The sequence below is a fragment of the Thunnus maccoyii genome, chromosome 10, assembly GCF_910596095.1.
Source record: "Thunnus maccoyii chromosome 10, fThuMac1.1, whole genome shotgun sequence".
Classification (NCBI taxonomy): domain Eukaryota; kingdom Metazoa; phylum Chordata; class Actinopteri; order Scombriformes; family Scombridae; genus Thunnus; species Thunnus maccoyii.
The window spans coordinates 19365750-19393577 of record NC_056542.1 but is presented as its reverse complement, the minus strand read 5'-3'; the positions used below and the strand labels follow the sequence as shown (position 1 = coordinate 19393577).

Genomic DNA, 27828 nt, shown 5'->3' with positions numbered 1-27828 from the left:
AGTAACAAAATGGTTGGTTTTGTTTGTAAATATTTATTTGAAGCTTGGGAGATAAGGCCTAAACCAGTCATGCTAAAATAGTTTATTAGCACTGTAGAAACAGATCATAATATTCAAACAACCCATCTACATGAAAACAAAGCTGAAATGTGAAATATGGGGAAACTGAAACTGAAAATGTCAAAGGAGAATTAACTATTGACAAATGTAACAGCGGCAACACAAACGCACATTCTGTAATAAACAAAAATACAGATACTTAAGGTTCAGTGAAGCGCACATATGAATAATGTTATACATTGCACATCTTTAGATCATACATCGTTGTATTTCTTTGCAGGTTATGACCTTTGAAAGGAAAAATTGTTTTCTAGGAGTTACTTTAATCATGGTTTCACAGATCCTCAGAGCAGTGACAGTATAATTTTATGTTTATCAGACTTTCTTGAGACATTTAGAGGTAATAGAACATTCATACGATCTTACTATCAAATGTGGTGAATATAATTGAGCTATTCTAGTTTTTAGTACACAGCAACAGTATAGAAACAGTGAATACATATTCACAAAGGGTACCTTTGTCATAAAGAAATGTTTTAATTCTTTGATTGTGTGTTTGTGATTGAGTGGGTTTGTGATCGATTGATTGACTGACTGATTAATATAAACAACTGATTGTAAGATCCATTCATCAGAAGTGATTAACTTACATTGTTACTGCTGTGTTTAACCTCATTCAGAGAGATCTGACTAATTGTTCCTTTGATGACAGACAGAGTCAGGCCGTCCATCTGCCCAGCAGAACTGTCTTTAAAATGGTGGAGCTTGACCACCTTTCATTCAGTGTTAAACCAGAGGTGAGAGGGGACATCATTGTGACCTGTTGGCAACCAGGTAATAACTCAGGTAATTTTTCAGTTTGACATGCATGTATTTTTTAGTTAATTACAAACAGACATTCATTTTCTTTGTTTTTTAATTCCCAGATTTTCTCATTGAATATCCTGTCATGGGTAACTCGGCATCCACCGGCTTCATCACTCCTACTCCTAAGAAACTGTCTTGGGGACGCCTGAAAGAGGACGCAGTCAAGCTGGAGGATTTCTTGACACAATATGAAGAGGACTTCTGGAGTGTTAAAACAAAGAAAAGCTTCTCTGTGAAAAAGGTCCACCTCACACACAGCATCCGTTATGCTGACCTAGCTGTTCAAGACAGTGAGAGTTTTTATCCAAACAGGGACAGAATGCTGAACCCTGCTTTTGTTGGAGATCAGGGTCCGTGAACTGCTCAACTCCATGTGGACAATTAAACCTACACAAAAACTCAGCAAGAAGATCCTCAAGGATTTAATATTCAAAGAAGCAAAACCTGTGATATTCCTGTAACATGAGAGATTATGTCTGTCATAGAGGGCTTCAGCTAAGAGAGTGATCATTCTCACCACAGGACCGTAGGAGTGAAAAATAGAACAGGAAGTGAGCCCTCAGTGTAACGTGAGAGTGGAGAATGAAGCAAAAGTAGAGAGGTGTTCTTTTTAATTTTGCACTGGGTGCAAATGCAGTTTTGATGTTGATGTAAATCGATGTTAAGATAATAATACACGCAGGACACAAGACATCCTGTGACTTCAGGATCTGTAAACATCAAGTGAGCAAAGAAAATCCTTTCTTGATTCATCTGCATCAGTGATAGACACATACCAGTGTAAGGTACAGTAAATGCCATTTTCCTGATAGAAAAAGTTTTTCTCCTCATTAACTGAGCTTCTCAATGAAGATAACTGTGTTATTTGTATTAACAATTGACCAAGGGCAATACTCATGGAAGACTTGCTTTTTACATTGACCTCTCAATGAGTTTATATGCCCTTCCTTTCAACTTGGATCTTATATTATATCTGAGCACACTGTTATCGAGATAGTTTCTCTGAAGCAAATACAGTTTGTTACCTTATATGTAAACAAGCTTGTTGGACAAATACATTCAACCTTCCAGCTGAGTGTGTTGCTTCTTGATTTGATTTTAGTGCAGAGATTTACCTGACATTAATTATACTCACTTCTCTGAGGTTTGTTTACTGCTTTGTATTGTTTTCTTTGTTCAGCACTGTTACGCCCCAGCCCTATGGGGAAAACAACAATCCACCATTTACCCAAAGTAAAACACCTTTTAAAACACCCAAACTATGGCATTTATTAACAAAACATACACAACAACCAAGACATTAAATGACTACTATAAACAATCAAAGAGATAGATACTACACTAAATAACATAAAATCCCAGGTTGAGAGGCAAGACCAGCAGTCCACGAACAAGAAGCCTCTCCCTGCAACAAGAACCTGGAACTTTCAACCTCTTCCTCCCTGGGCCAGGTGCACCTCATTGTGGACTGATTAAGTGTAGATGACCTGGGTAGAGCAATATACAGGAGAGGAAAAGGCCAAAAAACACAGGCAACACATACAACCTGTGCATCTAAACTATAATATGTAGCACTATAGCAAATGACACCATAATACAGTGCTTTATAAGGCTTAATGAACAATTAAAGGTGCTTAAGTGAGGTTTTCAGATCTCCATATCATAAAATGTGCCGGCTGGGATTGTTGGTCAGTGGACATGAGCTGAAAAAAGTTTCATGAAGTGGTTAAAAAACAAAATTGGAGAAGTTAGGATTTCTAAAATAAGTCAAAATCTTGTAGCCTTTATTTGAAGAGGGAAGTGGGAGCAGCAGGGTGGCACTCACAGTGTGATACATATTGCAGCCAATGCTTTTAACTGTATTAAAAGAAATATCAGAAGGAACTGGGCACTTTTTTCTTCTTTTCTTCTTTTCTTTTATGTATTGGTGTATGACATTAAAACCTGAAAAAATATAGAGCTTGGGTGAGAATGGTTGAGAGCACAGGACATGGCAAAAATGAATACAGAAATTAAATTATAAGTTATAATAAATTATGATTAATTCAATATCAAAATCAGATGAGACAACAGTCTGGTTTTGTGTTTGACACTGCGGATGTGTGGAGTATTAAAAGTGGAATGGAAACTTGACAAGTCATCTCTCACCAGAGGGAAATGACAGTGGTGCCACACAAGCCTGGAAATATTTGTCACTTTATTTGCAGGTCTGACCGTGAGAGAACAAGATGGAAACTCTGTTTCTCTTCCTTTTCCTGAAAGGTATGGCGCATTCTCTGAATATCCAGCAGAAATAATTTACTGCTCACAAGAAGTACAATTACAAGTAAAGATACCTTTTCATCTGCTCTCTCTCAGTTTCATTTTCCTTTGCATTTTATTTCAGTTATTCAAGCTGAAGCCTCGTCTTGGACGCTTCAGGTGCCATCTTCAATTAAAGGCCTCCCTGGATCCTGTGTGGTGATTCCCTGCTCATATAACTACCCTGATCCGAGGAAGACGGTCACTCAATTCACTGGGATTTGGCAGGAGGACACAAATAAGCTTATCTATCACCCTGTTGCCTCTAAAATCATGCAGCAGTATCAAGGTCGAACCGAGCTGGTGGGAGATGTCAGACAAAAGAACTGTTCACTGAAGATTGATCCTCTTCAACAAAGTGACCGTGGGCCTTTTCATTTCAGGATCGAAATTGGAAACTATGAAAGTTTTTCTTACCTGCAGAACAAAGTCTCCATTACAATGATAAGTAAGTTGGATTAGCAACTTTCAACAAGCATCTTTAACAGTATGTCTTTAATCTAAGTGTTGTTCCCATGATGTTTTCCTTTAAGTACTTTGCATTTCTTGACTTCACTGGTCATTTCCTCGGATCAGAGATCAGTGAACAGCATGAGGTTGAGGTGCAGTACTCAAGAACATCTTACAGTAATTTGGTTGCTTTCCACATGATATTGAATTCCTTTTTTATTTACAAATGTGATTTTACAGTAACTTTTTACAATGAACCAAGATTCCATTACAATAATTAGCAAAAAAGGCTCATGAGCACTGGTACAGTAAAGGTACTTTTTAACCATACAGCAGCCTTCACCTCGATGGTTTGTTTCAGTTATCTTTCTTGCAAAGTTACATTTGTAACTTCCTCAAAAAAAGTCCAGGAACAGCACACATTTGTTGGTAATAATGGTCATTTAGGTTTCAAACACTATAATTTCGACAACTATGCAAACTATGCCCACTTCCTTATTTATGCTATCATAACGGAGTGTTCTCCACTCGCTTTAAATATCTTTGATCATACAACATTTAAACAGTTTCATTTCTCCAGACAGATGTATGAGATTCAACAGAAATGCTCTTTCAGTCTCAGGGCAGTTGAGTCAATTTTTATCTGTCCTGAAGCTCAAAATCAGACAGAAAATCTTTGAATTTGAGATGTGATTGGGGTGTGAAACAAAGTTGGATCGGTAGCAACATAAAATAATTTCTACACTTTTAGAACACTGATACAATTTTGGACAAGAGCTGAATATATTATTATTTTTTGGAAACACTGAATAAATCTGAATAAAACAGTAAAATCTTTCTATACCTTTACCCCACATCCCTTCATAACATATTTTAATATTCAGTTCTGGTGTTGTATTTTGGTAACCTTATGTCATTCCAGCAATTTCATGATTTGTGATTTTCAAGATTTTTTATTTTATCTTTGTCAACTTAAGTGCTTATAAAATTATTTAATATATAAACAGAATATAAAAGACACAATGTGCTCTCACCTCCTTTTTCTGTACAAAAGCCTTCACGATCTTTTCTTATCATGAAACTTGTTGTGTGTTGTTCTAGCTGAACCAAATCCCATCAATTTCTCTGTGAAAGAGGAAGTGGAGGAGGGTGTAAAGGTGTCTGCGTCCTGCTCTGTGTCTCACTCCTGCCCCGCCTCTCCCCCTGTCTTCACCTGGAGTCACTCTGGACAAGAACATTTCCAACCACAGCAGCTTGAAAATGGCCAGTGGGAAGCAACGTCCACGCTGACCTTTCAACCCACCCGCACTGATAACAACAAGCCTTTACAATGCACCGTAACATACAAGGGAGGGCAGCACCAGAAAACATCCAAGGTCCTCAACGTAAAATGTAAGTGTCTATGGCAGTGGCAATAATAAAAGCCAGTGCTGAAAATATGCTTCGTAGGTAAGTAAAAGTTTGTTCATATAGCACTACAGTGAGTGCAAAAATATGACAAAAAGATTTTGAATAAATATCAAAATCAAGTGAAAATTGTTAAAGAATAAGACCAAATCAGGGTTAAAAGGCATCAGTTAAATGCCTTTGAGAATAAATCTTGAAATGAAATTTAAATCAACCAAACCATATGTTGTTATACATACTGGATTATTTTTTTTCCCAATGTGTAAGCTAACAACCCACATCCACACACATACTATATAAAACATTCTGTATAAAAAAAGCTCCCATGGCTTCATGAATCAGAGGACTCCAAGTACAGAATTCATACTGTAGGAAAAACTGCATTATGCTGCACCACTTACTGTACACTGGATGAGCTGGCTGCATCAAGACATTATCTCATCCAATCTGTCTGCTTCTGTGATTCTTCAGTTGCAGCTAAAAACCTGCTTAAAGGATGGGTTCCCAATTTTTCAAGTCTGTCTTAAAACAACAGTCAGGTGCACAAATAAACATTGAAATGTTTTCCTTGCCATGATCATTCTTCTTGTTCATATTGACCATTAGAAGATCCCCTCATAATGTACTTGTAAGTAAGTGTACAATCAATGAAAGTTGATTGTACAGTTGCAACGATTCTACAAGCCTCCTTATGTGCTAAAATATATTTAAAAGTTCATCCGAAGCTAATATGAAGCTTCAGCTGCCCAAATTAATCAAATCAAGTAGATATCTTTCAACGTTACAGTCTTTTTAGTGCCAAAGTTCCTCTTTTTGTTATTATACTTCCACCGCAGCTCAACAGGGAAACACTGTCTGAGGAAACACAAAGAGGGAATTTGATGCTAAAAAGACTGTAATTGTGGCAGATATCCACTTGATTTGACTAACTCAGACTGCTGAAGCCTCATATCAGCTTCAGATAAACTTTTAAATGCACTTTTGCACAAAATGACATGTGGACACACTGTGGATTTTGGCCCTGTTACTTACATTGAAAGTACATTTGAAGGAGATCTTTTAATGGCCAGTATGAACAGGAGGAATGATTACTGCAAGGAAAACCTCTTTCAGTGTTCATATGGGCACCTGACTGTTGTTTTAAGACACACTTGAAAAATTGTGAACCTTTTCTTTAATGGCTTTATGAAGTTATTTTGGCCCCTTTCAGCTATATCTCTCTTGGATGGATTGTCATAAAATTTTGTACAAACATTCAAGGATGATTCCTTGACTTTTTGTCTAGCAACACCATGAGGTTAACATTTGTGATTTTTCAACAAATGGATTGATTACACACATTAATTGCCCCTCAGCATGAATTGTAATCATTTTGCTAATCCCCTGACCTTTCCATCAAATCAAAAATAAATTTAAATGGTCTGGTTCTCTGGTTTATGACTAAATACACCATTCCCAGCCTCAGATGCACTTTGTGTGTAGTGCTCATTATCAGTTTGCTAACACGCTAAAGGGAGCTATGATATAGGATAGTTAACATGTTAAACATCATACCTGCTGAACATCAGCATGTTGGCATTGTCAGTAAAGACGTTGCAATGCTATTGTTAACATTTAGCTCAAAGCACCAATGAACTGATCCTACTTACAAGTATTTTGTTTGTATCCAAAGCCTGAAATATCATACTTGTGCCACATTGTAAATTTCTTAAAGAACTTACATCAGGCTTTGGATACACACGCAATACTTGTAAGTAGGGTTCAGTTCATTGTTGGTTTGGCATTGCACATGAGATTTATCAATAACAAGAAAAATATAGAAAATTGCCAGCCATATCCTTTAATTATGTGTTTCCATTCAGATGCCCCTGTGAATGTGAAGGTTGAATACAAGTCAAATGTAAAGGAGGGAGAGGATGTGAGGCTGAAATGCACCAGTGATGCTCACCCTGCCAGCAACTTTGAGTGGCGAAGTGACACTGGTGCTCAACTGCACAAGGGAAACCTCTACATGCTGAAAAACGTCTCCAGACACACAGGTGCCCTGTATTGTATTGCCATCAACAAAATGGGACAAGGCAGATCAAGCCCTGTTCAGCTCAACGTGTCATGTAAGTGAACAGTGTAATGATGAAGGTGAGAATTTGATTTGAGTGTGGGGGGCTCATAATTTATAATCTGGTATCTAATTTTTATGTTTTACAGATGCCCCTGAGATTAAGAACGTCTCTTCCTGCTCCTCAGAGGGGGATATGGTGAAGTGCATCTGCATTGTAGAATCCAAGCCCTCCAGCATGGTCCATTTTTTGCTTTCTAACAGAGTCCTGTCAAGTACCAAGGTAGAAATCCATGGACCTGTTTCCATCGGGACTCTGCAGGCAAACTTGGGATCATTTAGATTCATCCACTGTGTGGCAAACAACACGGTGGGCAATGCCAACATCACACTAACTTTTCCGGATAAAAGTAAGAAATATTTAGAATTTCAAGTATGTATTACATGTCTGTATGATGTGCCTCCAGACTGTTACCATATAGATAAGAGGAAACTGACACCATATGGTTTCTGTTTAAACAGGTCAGATACCGACTCTTGCCATCGCCGGTGGAGCTGCAGCTGCGATTTTGGTGATACTAATAGTGGTGGCAGTGGTTAAGAAATGGTAGGCCTTTACAGAAAATGTTTGATGTCATTGAAAGTATGTAGAAGAAGAATCATGTTTCTCTTTTTAGCTATGTTTTCTAACAATATTTAACTGCATTTAAAAAGTGTGTAGCATTTTAAAAAAACTTCAGAACAACAATGTATGCAGCAATGTACGACAATGCTCAATTTGCTTGTCAAATATAGGTCATGTGTGTCTATGCATATGTTAGTACTGCACGGAAATGTATGTCTGTGTATGGAGTGGAAATGGGTGCATGTGCTTTTGACCACAATTTGCAGAGCAGATCAGCTTGCAAGTGCTTTTAGAGAGTGATAGTGTGTGCTCAGCATGTCAACAGGTTTTCAATGTCCTAAATTAGATACCATTATTCTACCAGTAGGGGGAGATCTGGAGGTGTGCCACCATCTCAAATGCAGACCATGACAACACACAAAACTGTGGAGGTCCCCCATTACTCTACAACACCAAGGTTTTAAATATTCACCTCAGTTTAGAATAAACAAATGATTAGTTTCAAAACTTGCAGTAAGACTTTGCAAGAGAGTGTGTGTGTGTAATTAATGTGAAATCGTGTTTGTTTTCTGTCCTCAGGAAAGAGATGTGCTATGATGATGAACAGTACCCTAGCAATGATCATATATATGGCAACATGGAGGTATGTTATGTTTTCTTTATTGCTCAAGAGTTTTATTTTATTATTTCCATGCATAAAAGAAGAGAGTAAGTTCATCTTATTTCTTAAACAGACTGAATGGACAACAGATGATGATGCAATATACGCCAATGCATAATGTGAACAAGAACATTCCTGATTGGTCCAAGAGAACTGCTGCGGTCCATCTGTGTGTCCTCTCACTGATGTGATTATTATGTGGTTAATATTATCATTATTATTATCATTATTATTATCATTATTATTATTATTATTATTATTATTATTATTATTATTATTATTATTATTATCTGTTCACATATATTTTTCATAAGTACTCTGTTTGAAAATAATCCTATTATTCATGATCTTTTGTGTCTGCATGTTTCTCTGTAGTCCAGAAACAAAACTGTTTTGCAGTAACCTGCATTGCTTGTGTGTGTGTGTGTGTGTGTGTGTGTGTGTTGTAAAGTATCACGGTTTAATTCATATATTAATTTACTTGTAAATATGTTTGATAATTATTTGTTTTTGCTCTGTATCAGTCATCCATTACCAGCACACATTGCTTCACAAGTTACATTGAAGTGCACCTTTTGAATTTCCTCTTTAGAGTTCACGATAGCTTTATCAGAATGACAGATAAGAGTAGAATTTTGTAATGCTTGTTTCCCCCTGAATAAAATAATAAGGTAAAGAAAGTCTTGACCTTTTTGTGTACTGTCAGAAAAGCAACATGGTCACTGTGCTAAATTTGTCTGTATGTGTGAAGACATGACAGCTGCAGGTTCACACACCCTCACAGACTGTATTGACCCATCCATCAATTAAAACAGTAGAAGTGAAAACACTCTTCGTGTGCTCAAGACAATGTGGAGATAACCCTCATGTGGCTTCAGTTTACACTGACAGGAAGATAAAGGGGAAGCTGGTGACCATTTTGGCTGATAGATAAGAGCACAACAGTGATTGCATCACACATCATGAACACACAAAAAGCAACTTTCTCTAACCTCACAGACCTCAAACGATCATAAACTGTAAATCAAAATCTACTTTTTTGTTTTGGATACTTTTCAGCCCAAATGTCATATCCCACATTAGTGCACAACTTCTGTGTCAGCCTTGACAAAGCATTCAGTGTATTTCTTTATCAGATATTAGAGACACCTCCCAACATAACACAGAAACATTAAACTCAAAAATGACCGTAAAGGTGAATCAAACTCTAAAACAGCTTCAACATTATAACCTTCATGAAAATAGATTTATTGCAGGGCTGTTGTATTAGATTGCAGTGGGTGTAAAAATAAGCATTTACTAGCAAGTTACAAAAAAGAGAGAGAGAAGCAATAAATCACAAGGAGAAAAGTACAAGTACTGTATAGACCCAGCAACCAGCACAGTCCTTATAATTTAACTATATAATAAGACATAATGAGCAGCATATTATTATACCACATGAGAAAACACAAATCTAGTACTTCTGAGCATTACTGAGTAAGAATAAGCAAAACTAAACAAAAATAAACAAAAAAAAAACAAATGGATAAAATATCCACTCCTGCCTCCAACCAAACCCCACAAAGCTGTGTGTGTATTTCATGTGGTTAGATGATTAATATTTTTCTTTAATCAAGAAAATTGTTGCTGTACAATGGCTTTTCTGTTTTCTGTTTTCTGTCTAAAACAGTAAATACACAAAGACCAGTTACATTGAAATAGTATTTATTGTGAATCAGACAGACAGAAAACTTTTAAAGAAGCATTAAACAGTGAAGCATTTACAGAGTAAAACGGCTCTGATCATCAATGATTCACTAGATACGAGGTGATGAATAACTGATCATGAAGGTGACATTGATTAGACATTACAGTGCGCAGTGAAATATTCTGTGTTGCTTAATGGACTGATTGTGTTTCTTAATTCCCAGTGTAGACATAGTGCACAGTTTGTACTCTGTAGATTCACTTTTGGTCCAATCAACAGTCATCAAACCACAGTAGGATAATACTATATATCATATAATCTGTATGAACAGTAAACATGTCTAAATGTAGGAACTGTAAGACATTGAACAATGACTTTAAAATCTCATGACATACAATATGCAACATGAATTAATTTACCATGCAGAGTGAAAAGTGATATTTCGGTCATGCACAGGGGTCACCTCGATCACCATGTTTGAAGAATTGTGGAGTTCTTCGCCTGCTTCCCTCCTCTGTACAGCACTGTGCAGTTTAAATGCTTATTGAAGTCAGAGGGTCGAGGTTGAAAGGTCAGGGTTGACATCGTTTCCCACTTCCATTTATTCAGCTTCTTGGATCGGCGGGTGACAATTCCAGAGCGACTCCAGGAAAATTCAGGGGGAATAGATGGGCAGGAGTGAGACACGGAGCAGGAGGCAGTGACCTTGTCATCATCCACCTTCACAGACAGAGACGGTGGTTGCGGATCACCTGTTGGTTTAAATATTATACCAAAGTGACTCATACAGTGATACTTAGAATAAAATATAATAATAATAAAAAGTTGGGTGTATTGCCACAAAAATAAACAAAATATTCTAAACAATACTTACGTAGAACCTCAATGGAGACCATGTTTTTTGTGTAGGAGTAGCTTTTGTATTGTGGCATTTCAATCCTGAAATAAAACGGACCAACATCAGACTTCCTGATACCGTCCAGCAGCATGGTACAGTTGCGTGTTTTCAGATTTCCCAAAAACTGGGTTCGCTTTTTGTACTCCTCGTTCAGTTTCCATTTGGGGAGATTGGTTGCGACTATCTTATTCCCTTTTCTCCAGAATCCTCTCCACCTGTTCAGTAACTTTGAAGCAGGCTTGGGGTAAGTGTAGGTACAGGGAATGACCACACAGGAGCCTTGCAGGGCAGGAATCTTTGTTGGTACGTCTGCTGTCCAGAGGCCACGAGAGGACTGGGCATCATGGATCACTAAAAAAACATACACTATTGAGTCATCATTTCTTATAAGATGAAGAGTTTATTTAAATCTGAAACTTACCGTGTAAGAACAGGAGGGAAAACCAAAGCTTCAGCTCCATCACGGGTGACTGAGGAAATGGAATTTAAAGTTAAACAAAGGCAGTCAAAAACATAGTAAATTGTTTTTCTGTTGTTGTATGTTGCAGATATACCAATAATTGACTCACCTCTGAATCCCTTTAATGGCTGAATGAATGTGCCTTTAACTTCAGTGCTGGTGAGATGTGTTCAGTGTTATTGGATGTCATATTTATAGTCTAGCTTTGCCCTTTAGAAATGCAAGTGTTACCAAGTGTTTAACAAACACATAGTGTGAGTATTTGGTATTCATACAGCTACAGCAGACGCTTAGAAGACAGAAGTTGTTGCAATATGTGATAACTCTCTCATTGTTTATCCACTGCTCCACATTTTACATTTTACATTTTACTTTTTTTTTTTTTACCATGAACAAATTAATACAGAAAAATTTCACAGAACACTGAGTTCCAGTTGTGGACAGAAGATACAGTTTCCCAAACTACAGATGAAAAAAGAGACACATTTTTTTTTTAAGAAAAAAAAAAAAAAAAGAGGAGTTAGTAAAGGGATGTTGTGTGGTTAAGGCTATCACATGTTGTTAACACAATTTTTTTTTTCATGTAATTTAAATTAAAGGCACTCTGATCACTAAGAAAGCTGCACCAAAGTCTACATTACGTGACAGACTGATTACAGGATTGTGTAATGTTAATGTTATTAATTGTAACATTATTAATCACATTATAATAATGTGTTTATTCAAGACATCAACACATGAACAATTTGCTTTTCAGCAATCAGTTATTTTTAAGTCTTTTAAAGGGAAATGCCACACTTAACTAAACTTTCTTTTTCAGGAAATCGAAATTGTGGAAATACCCCTTCCCTTGCTGTCAAAGCATATTGCCATATTTTGAAAATATGGTTCGTTTGGACATAACTTTACAGCATTGTGTAATATGATCATCATCAAGGTGGTATTGTTTTAACAAATGCTATGCCTTTACCAAAGTGCTTCACAATTTGCATCTCATTCACCCATTTGCACAACATGAGGGCATTGGTCTAATCATGACTAATTTAGGGTTCAGTGTCAGGGATCAAACTGCTAACCCTTTGATTACTGGACAATTCACTCTACCTGATGGGCCACAGCAACCATTCTGTATCAAGCATTTGTAGTTTGGATGCATGAAAACACCCTGGAAACAGGATGAGAGACAAACTGTGGGAAGACGACAGACTCTCGGCTATGATGATAAGCTAGGGCCAAGTATGCAGGACATTGATACAACCAAGGTCCTTCTTCCTCAGCAAAATCTTTTCAGCCTCTCTTGTTTGGAATAAAGTAGCTTTCCAAGTCTGACTCATCGGTTTATGGATTTAGTTTTTCTAGATAAAGTATTCATATTCCTTCCTTATGACAAGATTATAACATGTGACCCTGAAAAATGCATCTTTTTTGATTAGGACACCAGCTGTTAACTGATCAATAACTTATCATTGTAGTTGAGGAAGTACAAAGCGGGAAATGATTAGATCAGCGTTGACAGCACACTCATTTACACAGTAGCTGACACTATACTACCTCTTTCTTCTGTAATTTGTGTCTTAATAGAGTCTGAAAGTGTGAAAGGGACTGAATACAAAGTTCAAGGACCTCTGAAACTATCACTTACCAAACTGGCAATGCAGTGGAAAAAAAGATTAGACACTGTACATCACTGAAGACAAGGAGTAACACTTTATTCTTGGCACAGTCCTTCAATTAAATGTCACATTACAAATAATCTTTTACTCTCTGCATAAGAGATCAAATCAGAAAATAAAACAGAAGTTTCTGCTCCAATACAGATGACACAGGAAGTGAATTGGCAAACGTATTAAGCAAGACTAGAAAAAGAAATTCACAGTTTATAACATCACCAAATGTGAAATGTGTCAAGTAAAGTTATACAGCTTTTAACCTCTCCCATGCTTTTGACTGTCTTTTTAAGATTACATGAAAAAAATCTACAGAAAACAGAACTCCAGTTCAGTTGTTACAAACACCTTGCGCAATGGATGTGCTAAATGCTTGGTATCATTTCCTGTGTCCTGCAGTGGCACAACACAGCACTAAGTTGAGCAGCCTCAGTGCTCACTGAACTGCAATATACGATAATAAAAAAAAACAACTCTGAAAAACAACCTGAGAATATAATATCATGTTTGGAAATGTTACAAATTCTTATTCTAATTCTATTTTTTACGAGTTGTGTACTATTATTTTAGTTGTTTATGACATTGTAAATGCTCACCGGCTGCATCTGCTAGAGTTTGATGTAGCAGCAGTAGAAGCAGGTAAGCTGGCTGAGCTGCAAACCTTATTGCCAGACAAGACATGTTTATTCTTGACAATATGTGTTGAGTAAATATGTACAAACAAATATCTAACACTGAACCATCAAACTGAACTGATTGTACTGAATCAGTAGCTTTTAGCAGTGGTGCTCCCCGCACTGGTGACTGAGACCACCATTGTTAGCTCAGCTGTGATACACAGTACGTTACTTCCTCATTAAAAAAAAAAAAAAGATAACAGACATGATTTTTTCTCTGAAACACCAAAAACTCTAAAACACATTATGAAGCAAACAATGCTCATGTTTTATAAATCCACAACTATTTCTGGCTCTCATCTCACAAATCCTGCATCCATGAGTCGGTAAATAAGTAATCATTCTAACCTAGCTGGTCTTTGTTTCGCAGTGGTATGTAGTCTTTCTTTGATGAAATCAGGTAAAGGAAACTGTGCATCCTTTTTTCCTCATGATAAGAGAATCCTGACATTATGCATTCTACTACACACAACACATGTTCACACACATGTACACAAAACATTGCAGAATACAAAGATAGCATTTAAAATAAAGTCCAAATAGAGTTGTGAGATGCAGCTTTTCAACTATTTATGATAATCCATATTTGCATATATATTGTCTGTATGATCCACACTTTGATCCACATGTTGGTCCATCTGACCTGCTGGGGCCTGCAAAGACAGAAGTTGGTTTAGCTTTAGTTATTAAAGGAGCATGTCTGAGCTACTATTGAAAACCCAATGGAGTGGGGGTATTGTACCTCCATGTTGATGTAGACAGGGTCATCGAATGTCTTCAGGTCAGGTAGTTCTTTGTTGTCTTGTTTTTTGCACAATTCTTTTCTAAAAAAGACAAAAGATAATTCTAGTTTTGAGAAACAGAACACTAGAAATGCCTGTAATTCACTTGTTCTGGTGGAATAACTGTTCCCTATAGAGTCAAAGGTATCCATAAACATCTTCAATATTTCCTGTATTGCTCACACACACACATCACATACATGTTTGCAGCTGTATCATGACACAAACCTTGTGGCCTGGTTTGACGACGCTCTGCTAAAATTTGCATAATATCCAGAATCCTCCCTGGTTAAAGATTGTTCTCTGTGAAGATAGGTTATTGCTATGAGGCATGTATATTACTGGAAGTTATAAAATAACTGTGAAAAAAGATATATGACTATCAGTTTATTATAGCCATATTCTAGCATAGTATGTCTGCCTTAAAGATATTTATCAAATTCAACATGTCTGTATGTAACACAAGGAAATCATACATCCAGCAGAAATAAATGCTGGTTGATCTTAAAGGGAAGTCACCTTTTGTGCCTGGATAAAAAAAATCCAATGACAAAAATAATGATCAGAGCTGCAGCAGCTGATACAAAGATGGCGGCATACATTGGTCCTGAAGTCAGTTCGGGTGTGGTCTCTGTGAAGAAGATTAACATTGCTGTGAACAGTGATCTTTTTAATAAAAGAAACTGAATTTCAAATTTTTCACTTTAAAACCAACAATGCAAACATCAAACTTATCATTTGTTTTCATTATGATTATATATTACCCTGTGACACAACTATTGGGTACGGAAAAAAACATATATACAACAACATAAGATGAGATGATAAAAATGTAAAAATTATACCTGGGTTAAAGGTGACTGGTGTAGCACCTGGCCAAGTGGGAGAAACATATGAAGTATTAGTTACATTTCACTTTACTCAAGCATGTAAATATAATTTTAAATCACAACTAAAATGAAATTCTTACCAGACACATTAATGGAGACAGGGTTCTTTATGAAACTATACTTGTCATGTGCAATAATTCTTAAATAGATCTCTGGCTCATTATCCGTGATGTTGAAGATCTTGAGGGAGCAGTTTCCATTACTGCTGTTTCCAATGAGCTTGGTCCTTCCTCTGTACGTCTCTTCCACATGTATTTCATTTGGGTGATAAAGGTATATGGAATTGTTCTGCTTGTCGTACTTGTCATAGTTACTTATCCTACGCAATTTCCAGTAAAGCTCAGGCTCTTTTGTGTGGTTCTTTTTCGGATATGTAAACGTACATGGTATGGTCACATTATCACCCAATTTTGCATGAATTGTTTTGGTGACATTAACTGTCCAGCCTTCACCTGTGTTCAAAAGCAGAATTGATATTTACTTTAGGTGCATACTTCATGAGCAAAACCTCAAAACAAACACTGAAATACGTCACCCACCTTTTGCATAAGAGGCCAGGATCAAAATGAGACTAAGCTCAACCAGGGGCTGCAGCTTCATCTGATCCAAGGAAGACATTCTGAGGTTAACCAACATAATCCTCAAATCCTGACTAGTTAGTTCACTTTTACAACTGTATCAATCACATCTGGTTGCCCATAAACTACAACAATCTGGAGTTAAACACCATTCACTGTGTAAAAGTAAATACTCACTGTGAGAGTGACCCAGAAGAGGTTGTGGTGCTTTGTCATTTGACATGAGCAACATGTCTTAGATCTTAACACGGTGTGAAATTCTTGGGTGTGTTTCCTGTTGCTATAACTGTGACGAATTTCTTTTTTAAAAAAGGAAGTTGGGTCAAAAAAGTGAACTTTGACTTTCGTATAACATTGAGTGTGAAGGCAAACATTATACAGAAATGTATCAAGAATAATGAAAGAAAACAGTAAGGCCATTCGTTATAGTCTGTACCTGTCATGTCATTTAAAAATACAAACACTGTACAGTGTGCTGGATATAAATGATATTATTAGTGTATTAAATGATTAAATGTAAATAAATGATTATATAAGTGTATTTTTACATTTCTTGCAATCACTGTCAAGACAACAAAGACTCATAAGTGTAAAGATACTGAGGAAGTCTTTGCAAGGTGACAGAGATATCAGTATCACATGAGTGTATAATATGTGTGAGATTTCACATCAACAGAAACGTAGAGACCTGCAACTATTCAGACACTATGCGAGGCCACAGTTGTGAAGGCAAACCTTACTGTATATTAAATATTGACCTTTGACCTTTCAGTGAATTCTTTAAATGCTTTAACACATTGTCTTTGTGGAAGAGGATGTGACCAGACGTTTGAGTCAAACATTGACAACAGTGTATTTGTTCCAATGCAACATTTACTCAGCAGTTTGACTATGCAATGACCCTTTAGTTGATGCTGGCTCCACAGACTAGTTTTGATTGTTTTCATGCATGAGTATTATTGATCAAGTGCCATAATTCTCCAGTGATTTTTATCTTTAGACAGCTGCTTCCAGAACCACATAAGACATTATACATCTGTTCTCAGAACGCAGCAGGGATTCCTCTTCCAGTACGCACAGACATTGAATAGATGTGATAAAGAAAAGAAAAGTAGTATCAGGACTGAAAAATGTTATATGCATCCATTCACAGCAACAGAGAACAAGAAAGTGAAAAGGTTGTCACCTTCTACCATGTTATCTAAAGGCCATAAACTGCTTGGCCACTAAATAAATTAATCCAGTTGCCTGCTTTTGATACTTTATTTTCCTCATGTAATATTTTTTGTACTTGTACACCGCAATTCATTTATGAGATCATTTAAAAGCTTTTCAATCTGCTATTCCTGCATTTCCTGTGTTTCTCTATCAGCAAAGGTGAGCAGGATAACTTTATTTATTGCCACATTTCATTCTGAGAGAAATACAAAGAACATTCATACATGCGCAAACAACTGGGCAAAGTGGGCAACTTCCCTGACCTCAAGCACACGTCAGTCTATGTTGATAACTCCATATTGGTTAGTAAATTTGCACCACTTGAGTACAATTCAACTAAGATAGGTCCTGCATTATCAGCTAATGTTTTGCCCCTGTCTTGTAGAAGGGCCCTGAGTCAAAATACAGTTTTAATACCTTTATTATTTTAGGTTATATTGCGCTCACACGGTGCATATTCCTAAATAAAGTTGAACTTAATCAAATTACAGCAAATTAACTAATACATAGAAAAGCTGTGGCCATGCTAATAGTAGCATTCTGGTACAAATATACACAATGCACAGAGTGGTATGTGGGGTGTTAAAAGGGACCCATCAGCAAATTGTTGCCCCAAGGCCCCCTAACAGGTTAATCTGGCCATGCGGTTTAAAGAAGCAATTCAAACAATTAAATACTGTTTAAAAATGGAAACAATAAAAGTGAATCTAATGCTGCAGGGGAAAAGGAATGATCAGGTAGGTTGTCTTTGACTTAAATGTCCATATTTGTACACATCTGATGTCAAGCAAAGTATTCCAGCAGCTACAAACATCAAACCAAAAGCTGGTTTACAAATTTTGAGTCAACCTTGGAGCCACTAGATGGCTCTCTGGACCAGATTACCTATTAGCTCTGAGAGGCCCATTTTTTAAAGCACGTCATTGCAGCAAAGTCATACAGGACTGTAGACAATGAATAACATTTCTATTCCAAATTCAATTCTAAAACTAACTGGAAGCCAAGGCAGAGATGAGGAGTGGTAATCAAATTTTCTTATAACGACCCCTGTTTATATTTTGTAAGTACAGTGTAATAACATAATTCCCTAATTAACCTTAATTAAACAATAAGTCTACCCTAATCAGCATTAAGTTGTAATATAGAGCATGACAGTTTATCGTGGCCTTGTTCTAGCATAGTATGTCTGCCTTAAAGATATTTATCAAATTCAACATGTCTGTATGTAACACAAGCAAATCATACATCCAGTAGAAATAAATGCTGGTTGATCTTAAAGGGAAGTCACCTTTTGTGTCTGAATAAAAAAAATCCAATGACAAAAATAATGATCAGAGCTGCAGCAGCTGATACAAAGATGGCGGCATACATTGGTCCTGAAGGCGGCTGGGGTGTGGTCTCCGTGAAGATTGCTGTGAACAGTGATCTTTTTAATAAAAGAAACTGAATTTCAAATTTTTCACTTTAAAATCAACAATGCAAACATCAAACTTACCATTTGTTTTCATTATGATTATATATTACCCTGTGACACATTTTTGTTACAACTATTGGGTACAGAAACAAACCATGTAATAATGAGATAATAGAAATGTAAAAGTTATACCTGGGTTAATGGTGAATGGTGTAGCACCTGGCCAAGTGGGAGAAACATATGAAGTATTAGTTACATTTCACTTTACTCAAGCATGTAAATATAGTTTTAAATCACAACTAAAATGAAATTCTTACCGGACACATAAATGGAGACAGGGGTCTTTGAGAAACTATAGTTGTCACGTGCAACAATTCTCAAATAGATATTTGGCTCATTATCCGTGATGTTGAAGATCTTGAGGGAACAGTTTCCATTACTGCTGTTTCCGATGAGCTTGGTCCTTCCTCTGTACTTCTCTTCCACATGTATTTCATTTGGGTGATAAAGGTATATGGAATCGTTCTTCGTGTCATAGGTTTTTTTGTTACTTTCCCTACGCAATTTCCAGTAAAGCTCAGGCTCTTTTGTGTGGTTCTTTTTCGGATATGTAAACGTACATTGTATGGTCACATTATCACCCAATTTTGCATGAATTGTTTTGGTGACATTAACTGTCCAGCCTTCACCTGTGTTCAAAAGCAGAATTGACATTTACTTTAGGAAAAAGGGGAACTTTGACCATTGCATAACTTTCCTGATGAGTGTGAAGGCAAACATTATACAGAAATGTATCAAGAATAATGAAAGAAAACAGTAAGGCTGTTCCTTATAGTCTGTACCTGTCATGTCATTTAAAAATACAAACACTGTACAGTGTGCTGGATATAAATGATATTATCCACTTGAAGCTAAAGTGTATTTTTACATCTCTTGCAATCACTGACATTCGTCAAAACAACAAAGACTCATAAGTGTAAAGATACTGAGGAAGTCATTTCAAGGTGACAGAGATATCAGTATCACATGAGTGTATAATATGTGTGAGATTTCACATCAACAGAAACGTAGAGACCTAAAACTACTCAGACACTATGTGAGGCCGACATTTATTTTTCAGTATGACATGTAATGTGACGGCCAGAGTATTAGTTCTTCTGTTTTATTGGAGAGTGGTGATGGCAACGCTTACAGTATCTTAAATCTTGACCTTTGACCTTTCAGTGAATTCTTTAAATGTTTTAACACATTGCCTTTGTGGAAGAGGATGTGACCAGACGTTTGAGTCAAACATTGACAACAGTGTATTTGTTCCAATGCAACATTTACTCAGCAGTTTGACTATGCAATGACCCTTTAGTTGATGCTGGCTCCACAGACTAGTTTTGATTGTTTTCATGCATGAGTATTATTGATCAAGTGCCATAATTCTCCAGTGATTTTTATCTTTAGACAGCTGCTTCCAGAACCACATAAGACATTATACATCTGTTCTCAGAACGCAGCAGGGATTCCTCTTCCAGTACGCACAGACATTGAATAGATGTGATAAAGAAAAGAAAAGTAGTATCAGGACTGAAAAATGTTATATGCATCCATTCACAGCAACAGAGAACAAGAAAGTGAAAAGGTTGTCACCTTCTACCATGTTATCTAAAGGCCATAAACTGCTTGGCCACTAAATAAATTAATCCAGTTGCCTGCTTTTGATACTTTATTTTCCTCATGTAATATTTTTTGTACTTGTACACCGCAATTCATTTATGAGATCATTTAAAAGCTTTTCAATCTGCTATTCCTGCATTTCCTGTGTTTCTCTATCAGCAAAGGTGAGCAGGATAACTTTATTTATTGCCACATTTCATTCTGAGAGAAATACAAAGAACATTCATACATGCGCAAACAACTGGGCAAAGTGGGCAACTTCCCTGACCTCAAGCACACGTCAGTCTATGTTGATAACTCCATATTGGTTAGTAAATTTGCACCACTTGAGTACAATTCAACTAAGATAGGTCCTGCATTATCAGCTAATGTTTTGCCCCTGTCTTGTAGAAGGGCCCTGAGTCAAAATACAGTTTTAATACCTTTATTATTTTAGGTTATATTGCGCTCACACGGTGCATATTCCTAAATAAAGTTGAACTTAATCAAATTACAGCAAATTAACTAATACATAGAAAAGCTGGGGCCATGCTAATAGTAGCATTCTGGTACAAATATACACAATGCACAGAGTGGTATGTGGGGTGTCAAAAGGGGCCCATCAGCAAATTGTTGCCCCAAGGCCCCCTAACAGGTTAATCTGGCCATGCAGTTTAAAGAAGCAATTCAAACAATTAAATACTGTTTAAAAATGGAAACAACAAAAGTGAATCTAATGCTGCAGGGGAAAAGGAATGATCAGGTAGATTTTTTTTACTTAAATGTCAATATTAGTACACAACTGGCATCTGGCAGAGTATTCCAGCAGTTTTAACCATCATAACCGAAAGCTGGTTCACAAATTTGGAGTTAACCTTAGAGCCACCAGATTGCTCTCTGGACCAGATGACCTATTAGCTCTGAGAGGCCCATTTCTTAAAGCATTTCTTAAAGTCATTGGTACTGTTGAGCAAAGCCATGCAGGACTGTAGACAATGAATAACATTTCAATTCTGCTTTCACTTCTAAAAGAAGAGTGGTGATCAAATTTTCTTATAACAGCCCCTGTTTTTATTTTGTAAGTATGGTGTAATAACATAATTCTCTAGTTAACCTTAATTGAAAAAACAATATTACCCTGATCAGCATTAATTTGTCATATAGAACATTTCAAACTCAGAAAGGCAAGGTAACTATGTTGAGATGTCTGTCTGCTATATTCAGGAACACTTAATATTAGTTGGGGCCATTGATGAGTAAAACTGTTGTGGAAAGCTATTGGTGCTTGATGCTCTTAAATAAAACCACTAGGTGGAGCGAGACATGCTCGCAAATCCAAAGTGAACTTTGGCACTGAAGTCCGGACTCCACCTGGAATGTGGGCCAAACTCGGATCTCAAGGTGCAGTCATATGACTCCCAGATGGCTGAATGCGAGTCAACAAAGCTGGAAATGGTTTTCTGAAACTAACTTTCTAAACTAAACTAAGTTTCGTGTTCTTGAAGGATCCGACTCTGTTAGAAGAAATCCGTCCTGGCTGGTTTCAGCCTCCAGGTCACGCAGGGAGATGGGTGTCGTGAAGAGAGCTGTTGTTCAGGCAGTATAAGAGGATGACAGTTTCTTGTCCGTTGTGGCTCCGTGGATGCGCTGCGTCAGACAAACTTTTCTTCACCTGTGCACGGTGTGATTGCGAATACCGCAGGCACAGATGGAATATCTGACTAACGGGAGTCCCCGGCAGACAGCAGGAGAGGAGGACAGCTCACACTGTTTCCAAAGGCGAGTAGCCATGGTCAGCTCTCCTGCTCTGTCCGCTGCACGTCTCACCTTACCCGGAGTCATGGACGCTGAGGGGAGGGTGGACGAGTCAAGACTGAGGATGCACATTTTCAAAAACGGTAGATCTATCTATCTATCTATCTATCTATCTATCTATCTATCTATCTATCTATCTAAATAAGTGGTTTTCCTAAATACAAAATAATGAAAACCTTCATTCATATGCAAGAACTGTTTGTATACAACATAGGCTGAGTATTTGACAGAGGCTCAGTTTTAACTTAATTGTCAGATACAGTAGAGTATAGTATTATGAGGTCACACCAGGGCAAAGGGAAATCTTCAGTAATCTCATAATGCCCATTTAGAAATATAAAGTCTTCGATAATCCTGTTACATTTACATTTCTGTATTAGTAGGGTATGCAATGACAGGAAAGAGCCAAGAGATTGTGCTTGGCATGCAGCACAGGCTGTTGAATAGTTGCATCTACAGAAATGTATATGTACATGTGTAATCTTGCACATACAGTATATCATTCTAAACAGGACATAACAAGGTGAAAGGACTGATAATTCTGATTTATTTCAAACTTTTTGACTTACATTGCATTTAGCAAATTTGTATAAATGCAAAAAAACAAATAAAAACTATGCCCACACAAGCATTGCTTTTAAGTAAATAACACAAGAAGGACCTTTTATGATCACATGCATGAGGGGTCAGCCCCAACATGCTGAATTGTTATCATAGTCATTCCTACAAACCAAGAGGAAGTCAAGTGATGCTTTGCTTCAGGATATTATCTCAGCCACAGTCAAGCCATTCACTAAAATCTAACATTTACGTGTGCATTGAACCCCCTCGAGCAAAGAACCCCAGCGTGACCACTTTGATAAAACAACAAATACCATTTATAGAGTTGGCAAGATTTCTAAGAAGCAGAATAAAATCACATGAGATTCCACAGTCAGACAAAGATATCTGGTGAAGTGTGTGAAGCTAAGAAATGAGGATAGCACTGGATTAGTGTTTCAGAGGTGTCTCCAGTACATAAAAGGTAATTCCTTGCTGCAAATGTTCAAGGTTTCAGCAACATTGGGTCACAGGGTAATAAACATCTAACCAGAGGAGTCGTCGCTGGGGTAAAACATCACACTGAATCTATCAACTGTGAGCAGGAATGTGGAAGCTCAGCCTCCTTTTCTGTGGCCCTCTGACCTTTATACACATTCCATCCCTACAAAGAAACCAAAGATTAAAAAACCCACAGAGCAAGACATTACATAAGATATTGTCTCAAATCCCCCTGAGAACTGAGGAAAGTTCAGCAAATTTAGGAGCAGCTATTGTTTTCTATTTCTTTTCTTTTCTTAGCTGCAAAGCTCTGATTCTTACATGTTACCCATTTAGGATTTGTTTTGGTCTGATGGTCTTTGTTACATGTCTAACCTCCAAGCTTGAAAACACAAGAGTCAATTATATATTTGTCCACTGTAAATGATCCAGAGGTTTTCAATCCCTGTCAAGGTGGCGTGTCACCCTCTGAGCGTGGCCTGGCGTGGCGCTTCCTGTTTGGGATGTACCCGTGCAGCTCAACAGCTTTGGAGCGCCCTCTGCTGCAGGAGCAGTTGGCCATACGCTACCAGGTCATGAAGAGAAAGTGGCAGCAATTCCTTCCTTCAGCCGTGCGGATGCACCTCAATGGCACTGATGGTAAACACCCAAGCATGCACAAACTCTGTCGTCTTGACGGAAGTTGGCTTGGTCAACTTGGCTCTCAAGTGTGTCCACCTAATCATTCTCGATTTCTCTTTCTCTTCTACTTCATCCATCTCCATGCCAGCTGAGTTGGTGGCAGCAGTCAGGTACTTCGACCAGAGGCAAGCACGGGTCCAGCAACAGGCCCTGGACCAGAGTGAGGTCAGGGACAGGCTGACTTTCTTAGAGCTGCAGGCACAGGTTTGATATGTTAAATATATGTTAGTATAATTCTAATCTATATATTTGTATTTTATATTTTCTATGTATTTCTGTTTTCTATGCAGTACATTTCTGCTTTGGTTCTGTTAATTACATCTCTGTGGTTCCAGTGAATGTATTTTCTTTGGCATTGTTTGGTGGAAAAGAAACTGTTTAACTTGGGAGGAGTATGTTCAGGGTAATTACTCAGCAGGATCTAATTTTGTTAAACACACTGTTTGTCATTTATTTACCTATGGTATCAGTTGACCTTCTTGCACTAGCGAGACTGAAGTGTTCAGCACTTAGAAAACAAGGAACTAGTGACACTAATTTACAGCCAATACATTTTACTCCCTTTTCTAATAAAACAAGATAGAATAAAAGGTTTTTTTTACTCCATTATCTACATTTCTTTTCTGTTAACAGATATTGTTTGAGCGGGACACTTTTGACCATGAAGAGCTGCGGGAAGCCATACGAATCATTGACAAAGATGTCCCAAGAACTAACAGAGACCTGAGCTATTACCAGTGAGTGGTAGCCATTATTGTGTTTTTTTGCCCATTACAAAGTAGATTTAAGATATGTGTCATGGAGTAATGTATGAAGTTCGATTGCTGAACCTTAACAAGAAGTTAGCAGGAGCAAACATCCGGACAAGAGGTTTTGAGCAGCTAAAAGAGATTACTGACTTTCTGCTCCCCTGGGCTGACACAGAAACAAGCCAAACAAAGAGAGCAATAGACTGTGTTATGTCAGGTTTAATTTGCTTTTAAAACAAGTTTCTTATGTAACACTTACAGCCATGTCAACTTTTTAATATTTACACAAGACAAATCATAGTATTGCACAGCACTCAGCACAAGCACTCAGACCTTGCTGAGTCAAGCAGTTCCTCTTTGGATCAGACTTTAATGCTTCATGCATGTGTTCTGAATTTAGATAAACATAGGAAAAAAAACTAACCTAACTTGATTTGTAGCTACCGAGATATTTGTTTCTCCTGCCCCCCAGGGCTCCAGAACCAACCTTACTGTTTTGCTCCTGCCTTTCCTAAATGTTAGGATGTTTGGGGAAATCTAACTTTGTTGTTATCTGCTCTATAAATATTGTCATATCCTTTTAGGCTTTGTATCAGTGATTAAGGTTGAGGTTTTCAACTAATCTTGCTCACTTATGCCACACTAATATTTTATGTGTCTGCAGGGGTGAGGGTTCAGGCAATCTGTTGGTTTTGAGAGATATCCTCATCACTTATGCTGCTTTTCATCCAGGTAAGCAACCCATCTCAGTTTTATTGACACTGACCAGATGAGACAGCAGTGATAGCCTGTATTTGTTACACTGACTCTTTTGTTTTGTGCACCCCTTGATTGTGGACCCAGAGGTCAGTTATGCCCAGGGAATGAATGACCTGTGCAGCCGGTTCCTGGAGGTCCTCGACTCTGAGGTCGACACTTTCTGGAGTTTCTCCTGCTACATGGAGAAGTTCTCTAAGGACTTCAGGGCTGATGGTCTGCACAGAAAAATAGGTGAGATCAGCAAAGAGAACAAAAAGAAAGAAAGAAAGAAAAAACATTATTTATTAGAAGTTATATTCTCAAGATATACACAATATGTTGTGAAAATGAGAATTGTCTGCTATTGTAATTGCAAAAAAGTTTCAGGACCTCTAGTGGTAAAACAAGGACATTGAACAGTTCTTGGACTCAAAAAATTAAATCTGTCTAGAGCAAAAGTTTTTGTCTGCAAATAAGTATAAGAAAGTGATAGATTGTTTAGATTATGTTGTATAATGTACAAGCAATTGAAACACTTGTGTCCTCTAGAGTTGGAGGCAGCCCTGTTAAAAGAACTGGACCCACAGCTTTACACTCACTTAGTCACAGACAACATGGAGAGCTTCACCTTCTGCCACAGGTATTGCGTGAGCACAGCAGTATACATCTTTGGCACCATTCTGTATTTTAATTCTCTACATATGCATATGGTTGTATGTGTTCATATAACATATGCACATTTGGTTTGTGCAATGTGTTGCTCCTCCCTCTAGATGGCTACTGCTGGGTTTCCAGAGAGAGTTTGAACACAGTGACGCTCTACGTTTGTTCGAGATCCTGAGCTGTGACCACCTGGAGCTCATTTCCCAACAAGTAGACCGAGCCCGTTATCAGGAAAGGCTGGCACGGAAATACAGCACAGGTGAAATCCAGAGTTCAAGTTGACAGAATAAATGAGGCTGTATGTGGAAAAGTACTAACACTTACCTCTGTTAAATGTCTTAATTTATTTAGTGATATGTCTGCCTTGATGTTGATGTTTGCAGAGGACAATTCACAGTCGGAACTGCAGGCCATCAACACTGACTTCACCTTTGAGCTCTTCATCTGTGCAGCCATTCTGTTAGACAACAGAGAGTCTCTGCTGCGGTGCCGAGATGATGTACAGCTCATCCAGTTTACAAGCAGGTTTGTCTGTATGCTGAGACATACAAATTGTTGTGCATTTGTGAATGCTCTGTGCTCTTTGAATGTGTTGGTAAAAACTTTGCTTTTTGTGCAGCCTTCAGGGAACACTGGACCTGAACAGCACACTAAAGAAGGCAGAGCACCATTTCTACAACTACTGCAAGCGCTGTGCTTGGGACTACATGAATGGGCGCTGTAGTGCACACAAGAGCAAAGAAGAAGACTTTCTTTATCAGCTCCGTAGTTTATTTGTTTTAAAGTGATAGCTACTATTTAAATACCTGACGCCTTTTGAAACTGTAATTTGAAACAAGGGACTGATAATCCCTATTTTGAGTTTTGATGGCATATATTCTTTACACTACCGAGGGAAACACACTGATGTACTGATGGCTGCTTACTTTTTCATGAGTTATTGCTGTTTATTATAAATGTATAGTATTTATTGTATGAAAGTAGAACAACACATACTGTGAGTCTCAGTTGCTCTCTTAAACTGTCATAATATGAAAAGCTTTCGACAAATACCTCAGTACCACAGAATCAGATCTTAAATGATTATTTTTTGCAGGTTATGCAATATTCAGCTACCGGAAGAAAACAGCTACAAGACTGCCACATGTGATAACTAAGATCTGGTGTGGTGCAACAGGCGGTGTTCTAACAAACTGAAGTTATATTTAATGCCAGATGGCGTATGTGTCAAAGAGGCCTATGTAACGAGAATAGATATCCGCTTTTTGAGCTCTGGCAGAGGGAGCGTGCAGTAAGGGAAAGGAAAAGTTTGACTGGTTATTACTGCACAGCTAAGAGAATGAAGCACATGTGTTTTACTTGACTCACAATGTAAATAACCTTAAAATGTTAATGCTGCACTATTAATGGTCTTCCATTGAAAATTATACCTCAATAAAATTACTGAAGATCGTTTTTTATGTGGTGCTAGAAAAAATTCCAACATCCTTCACAGAAACATAAAAAACAATGTTTTTCTACAACTACTGATTTAATCTCCACCTCTGAAAAACTTCAAATGTGTCTTTTGTGCAAGTACATAAATTAATGTACACTGCTACCAAGTTGTATTTCTAGTGAGCTAATAATATGAGCTACCTCAAATTTCAGTCCCTACACTGCAGATGGTATTAACATCTGACTGAGATTTGAGGGGTTTTTTTTACTATTCTCAAACATTTATATAAGACAAAGTGCACACTGAGTGTTTATGTACATGATTCCAGAGGTTTAAGGCTATCAAGAGTTTTTCAGAA

General features: G+C 37.5%; 4 protein-coding genes and 2 long non-coding RNA genes across 9 annotated transcripts; 2 read left to right on the top strand and 4 right to left on the bottom strand.

Moving 5' to 3' along the window:
- Positions 1 to 1042: 1042 nt before the first annotated feature.
- On the bottom strand, positions 1043 to 3152 carry LOC121905333. Of its 2 annotated transcripts, XR_006098401.1 has the most exons (4): positions 3076 to 3152; positions 2268 to 2871; positions 2063 to 2125; positions 1043 to 1128 (listed from the first exon to the last, which is right to left on the bottom strand). It is a non-coding gene; the product is annotated as an uncharacterized LOC121905333 (long non-coding RNA). The 2 variants fall into 2 exon arrangements; XR_006098400.1 differs by having other exon boundaries at positions 2063 to 2871.
- LOC121905296 (sialic acid-binding Ig-like lectin 14) lies at positions 1622 to 9107 on the top strand. 3 transcript variants are annotated; one of them, XM_042423466.1, is made up of 10 exons: positions 1622 to 1712; positions 3135 to 3189; positions 3314 to 3676; positions 4780 to 5070; positions 6948 to 7196; positions 7291 to 7551; positions 7664 to 7748; positions 8131 to 8223; positions 8346 to 8409; positions 8501 to 9107. In XM_042423466.1, exons 2-10 carry the CDS (start codon positions 3156 to 3158, stop codon positions 8543 to 8545), a joined length of 1485 nt encoding a protein of 494 aa, XP_042279400.1. In that variant the 5' UTR covers positions 1622 to 1712; positions 3135 to 3155; the 3' UTR covers positions 8546 to 9107. The 3 variants fall into 3 exon arrangements, with proteins under 3 accessions (XP_042279400.1, XP_042279403.1, XP_042279402.1); XM_042423469.1 differs by lacking the exon at positions 1622 to 1712 and adding an exon at positions 2476 to 2557; XM_042423468.1 differs by lacking the exon at positions 1622 to 1712 and adding an exon at positions 2531 to 2615.
- Positions 9108 to 10117: 1010 nt separating this feature from the next.
- On the bottom strand, positions 10118 to 11721 carry LOC121905324 (sialic acid-binding Ig-like lectin 14). The gene is made up of 4 exons (XM_042423508.1): positions 11585 to 11721; positions 11437 to 11485; positions 10992 to 11366; positions 10118 to 10869 (listed from the first exon to the last, which is right to left on the bottom strand). The coding sequence occupies exons 2-4, from the start codon at positions 11474 to 11476 to the stop codon at positions 10586 to 10588; spliced, it is 699 nt and encodes a 232-aa protein (XP_042279442.1). The 5' UTR covers positions 11477 to 11485; positions 11585 to 11721; the 3' UTR covers positions 10118 to 10585.
- A 1442-nt stretch (positions 11722 to 13163) lies between these two features.
- Positions 13164 to 16328, bottom strand: LOC121905319 (sialic acid-binding Ig-like lectin 10). Its single transcript, XM_042423504.1, has 8 exons — positions 16247 to 16328; positions 16031 to 16091; positions 15572 to 15943; positions 15447 to 15473; positions 15121 to 15232; positions 14830 to 14904; positions 14562 to 14643; positions 13164 to 14472 (listed from the first exon to the last, which is right to left on the bottom strand). Exons 1-8 carry the CDS (start codon positions 16283 to 16285, stop codon positions 14386 to 14388), a joined length of 855 nt encoding a protein of 284 aa, XP_042279438.1. The 5' UTR covers positions 16286 to 16328; the 3' UTR covers positions 13164 to 14385.
- Positions 16329 to 17029: 701 nt separating this feature from the next.
- Positions 17030 to 19384, bottom strand: LOC121905331. Its single transcript, XR_006098398.1, has 3 exons — positions 19019 to 19384; positions 18894 to 18920; positions 17030 to 18699 (listed from the first exon to the last, which is right to left on the bottom strand). It is a non-coding gene; the product is annotated as an uncharacterized LOC121905331 (long non-coding RNA).
- Positions 19385 to 21481: 2097 nt separating this feature from the next.
- Positions 21482 to 27513, top strand: si:dkey-238d18.4 (TBC1 domain family member 15). The gene is made up of 10 exons (XM_042423473.1): positions 21482 to 22243; positions 23655 to 23840; positions 23971 to 24086; positions 24516 to 24619; positions 25296 to 25363; positions 25475 to 25621; positions 25919 to 26009; positions 26143 to 26291; positions 26416 to 26557; positions 26652 to 27513. Exons 1-10 carry the CDS (start codon positions 22054 to 22056, stop codon positions 26818 to 26820), a joined length of 1362 nt encoding a protein of 453 aa, XP_042279407.1. The 5' UTR covers positions 21482 to 22053; the 3' UTR covers positions 26821 to 27513.
- Positions 27514 to 27828: the final 315 nt, after the last annotated feature.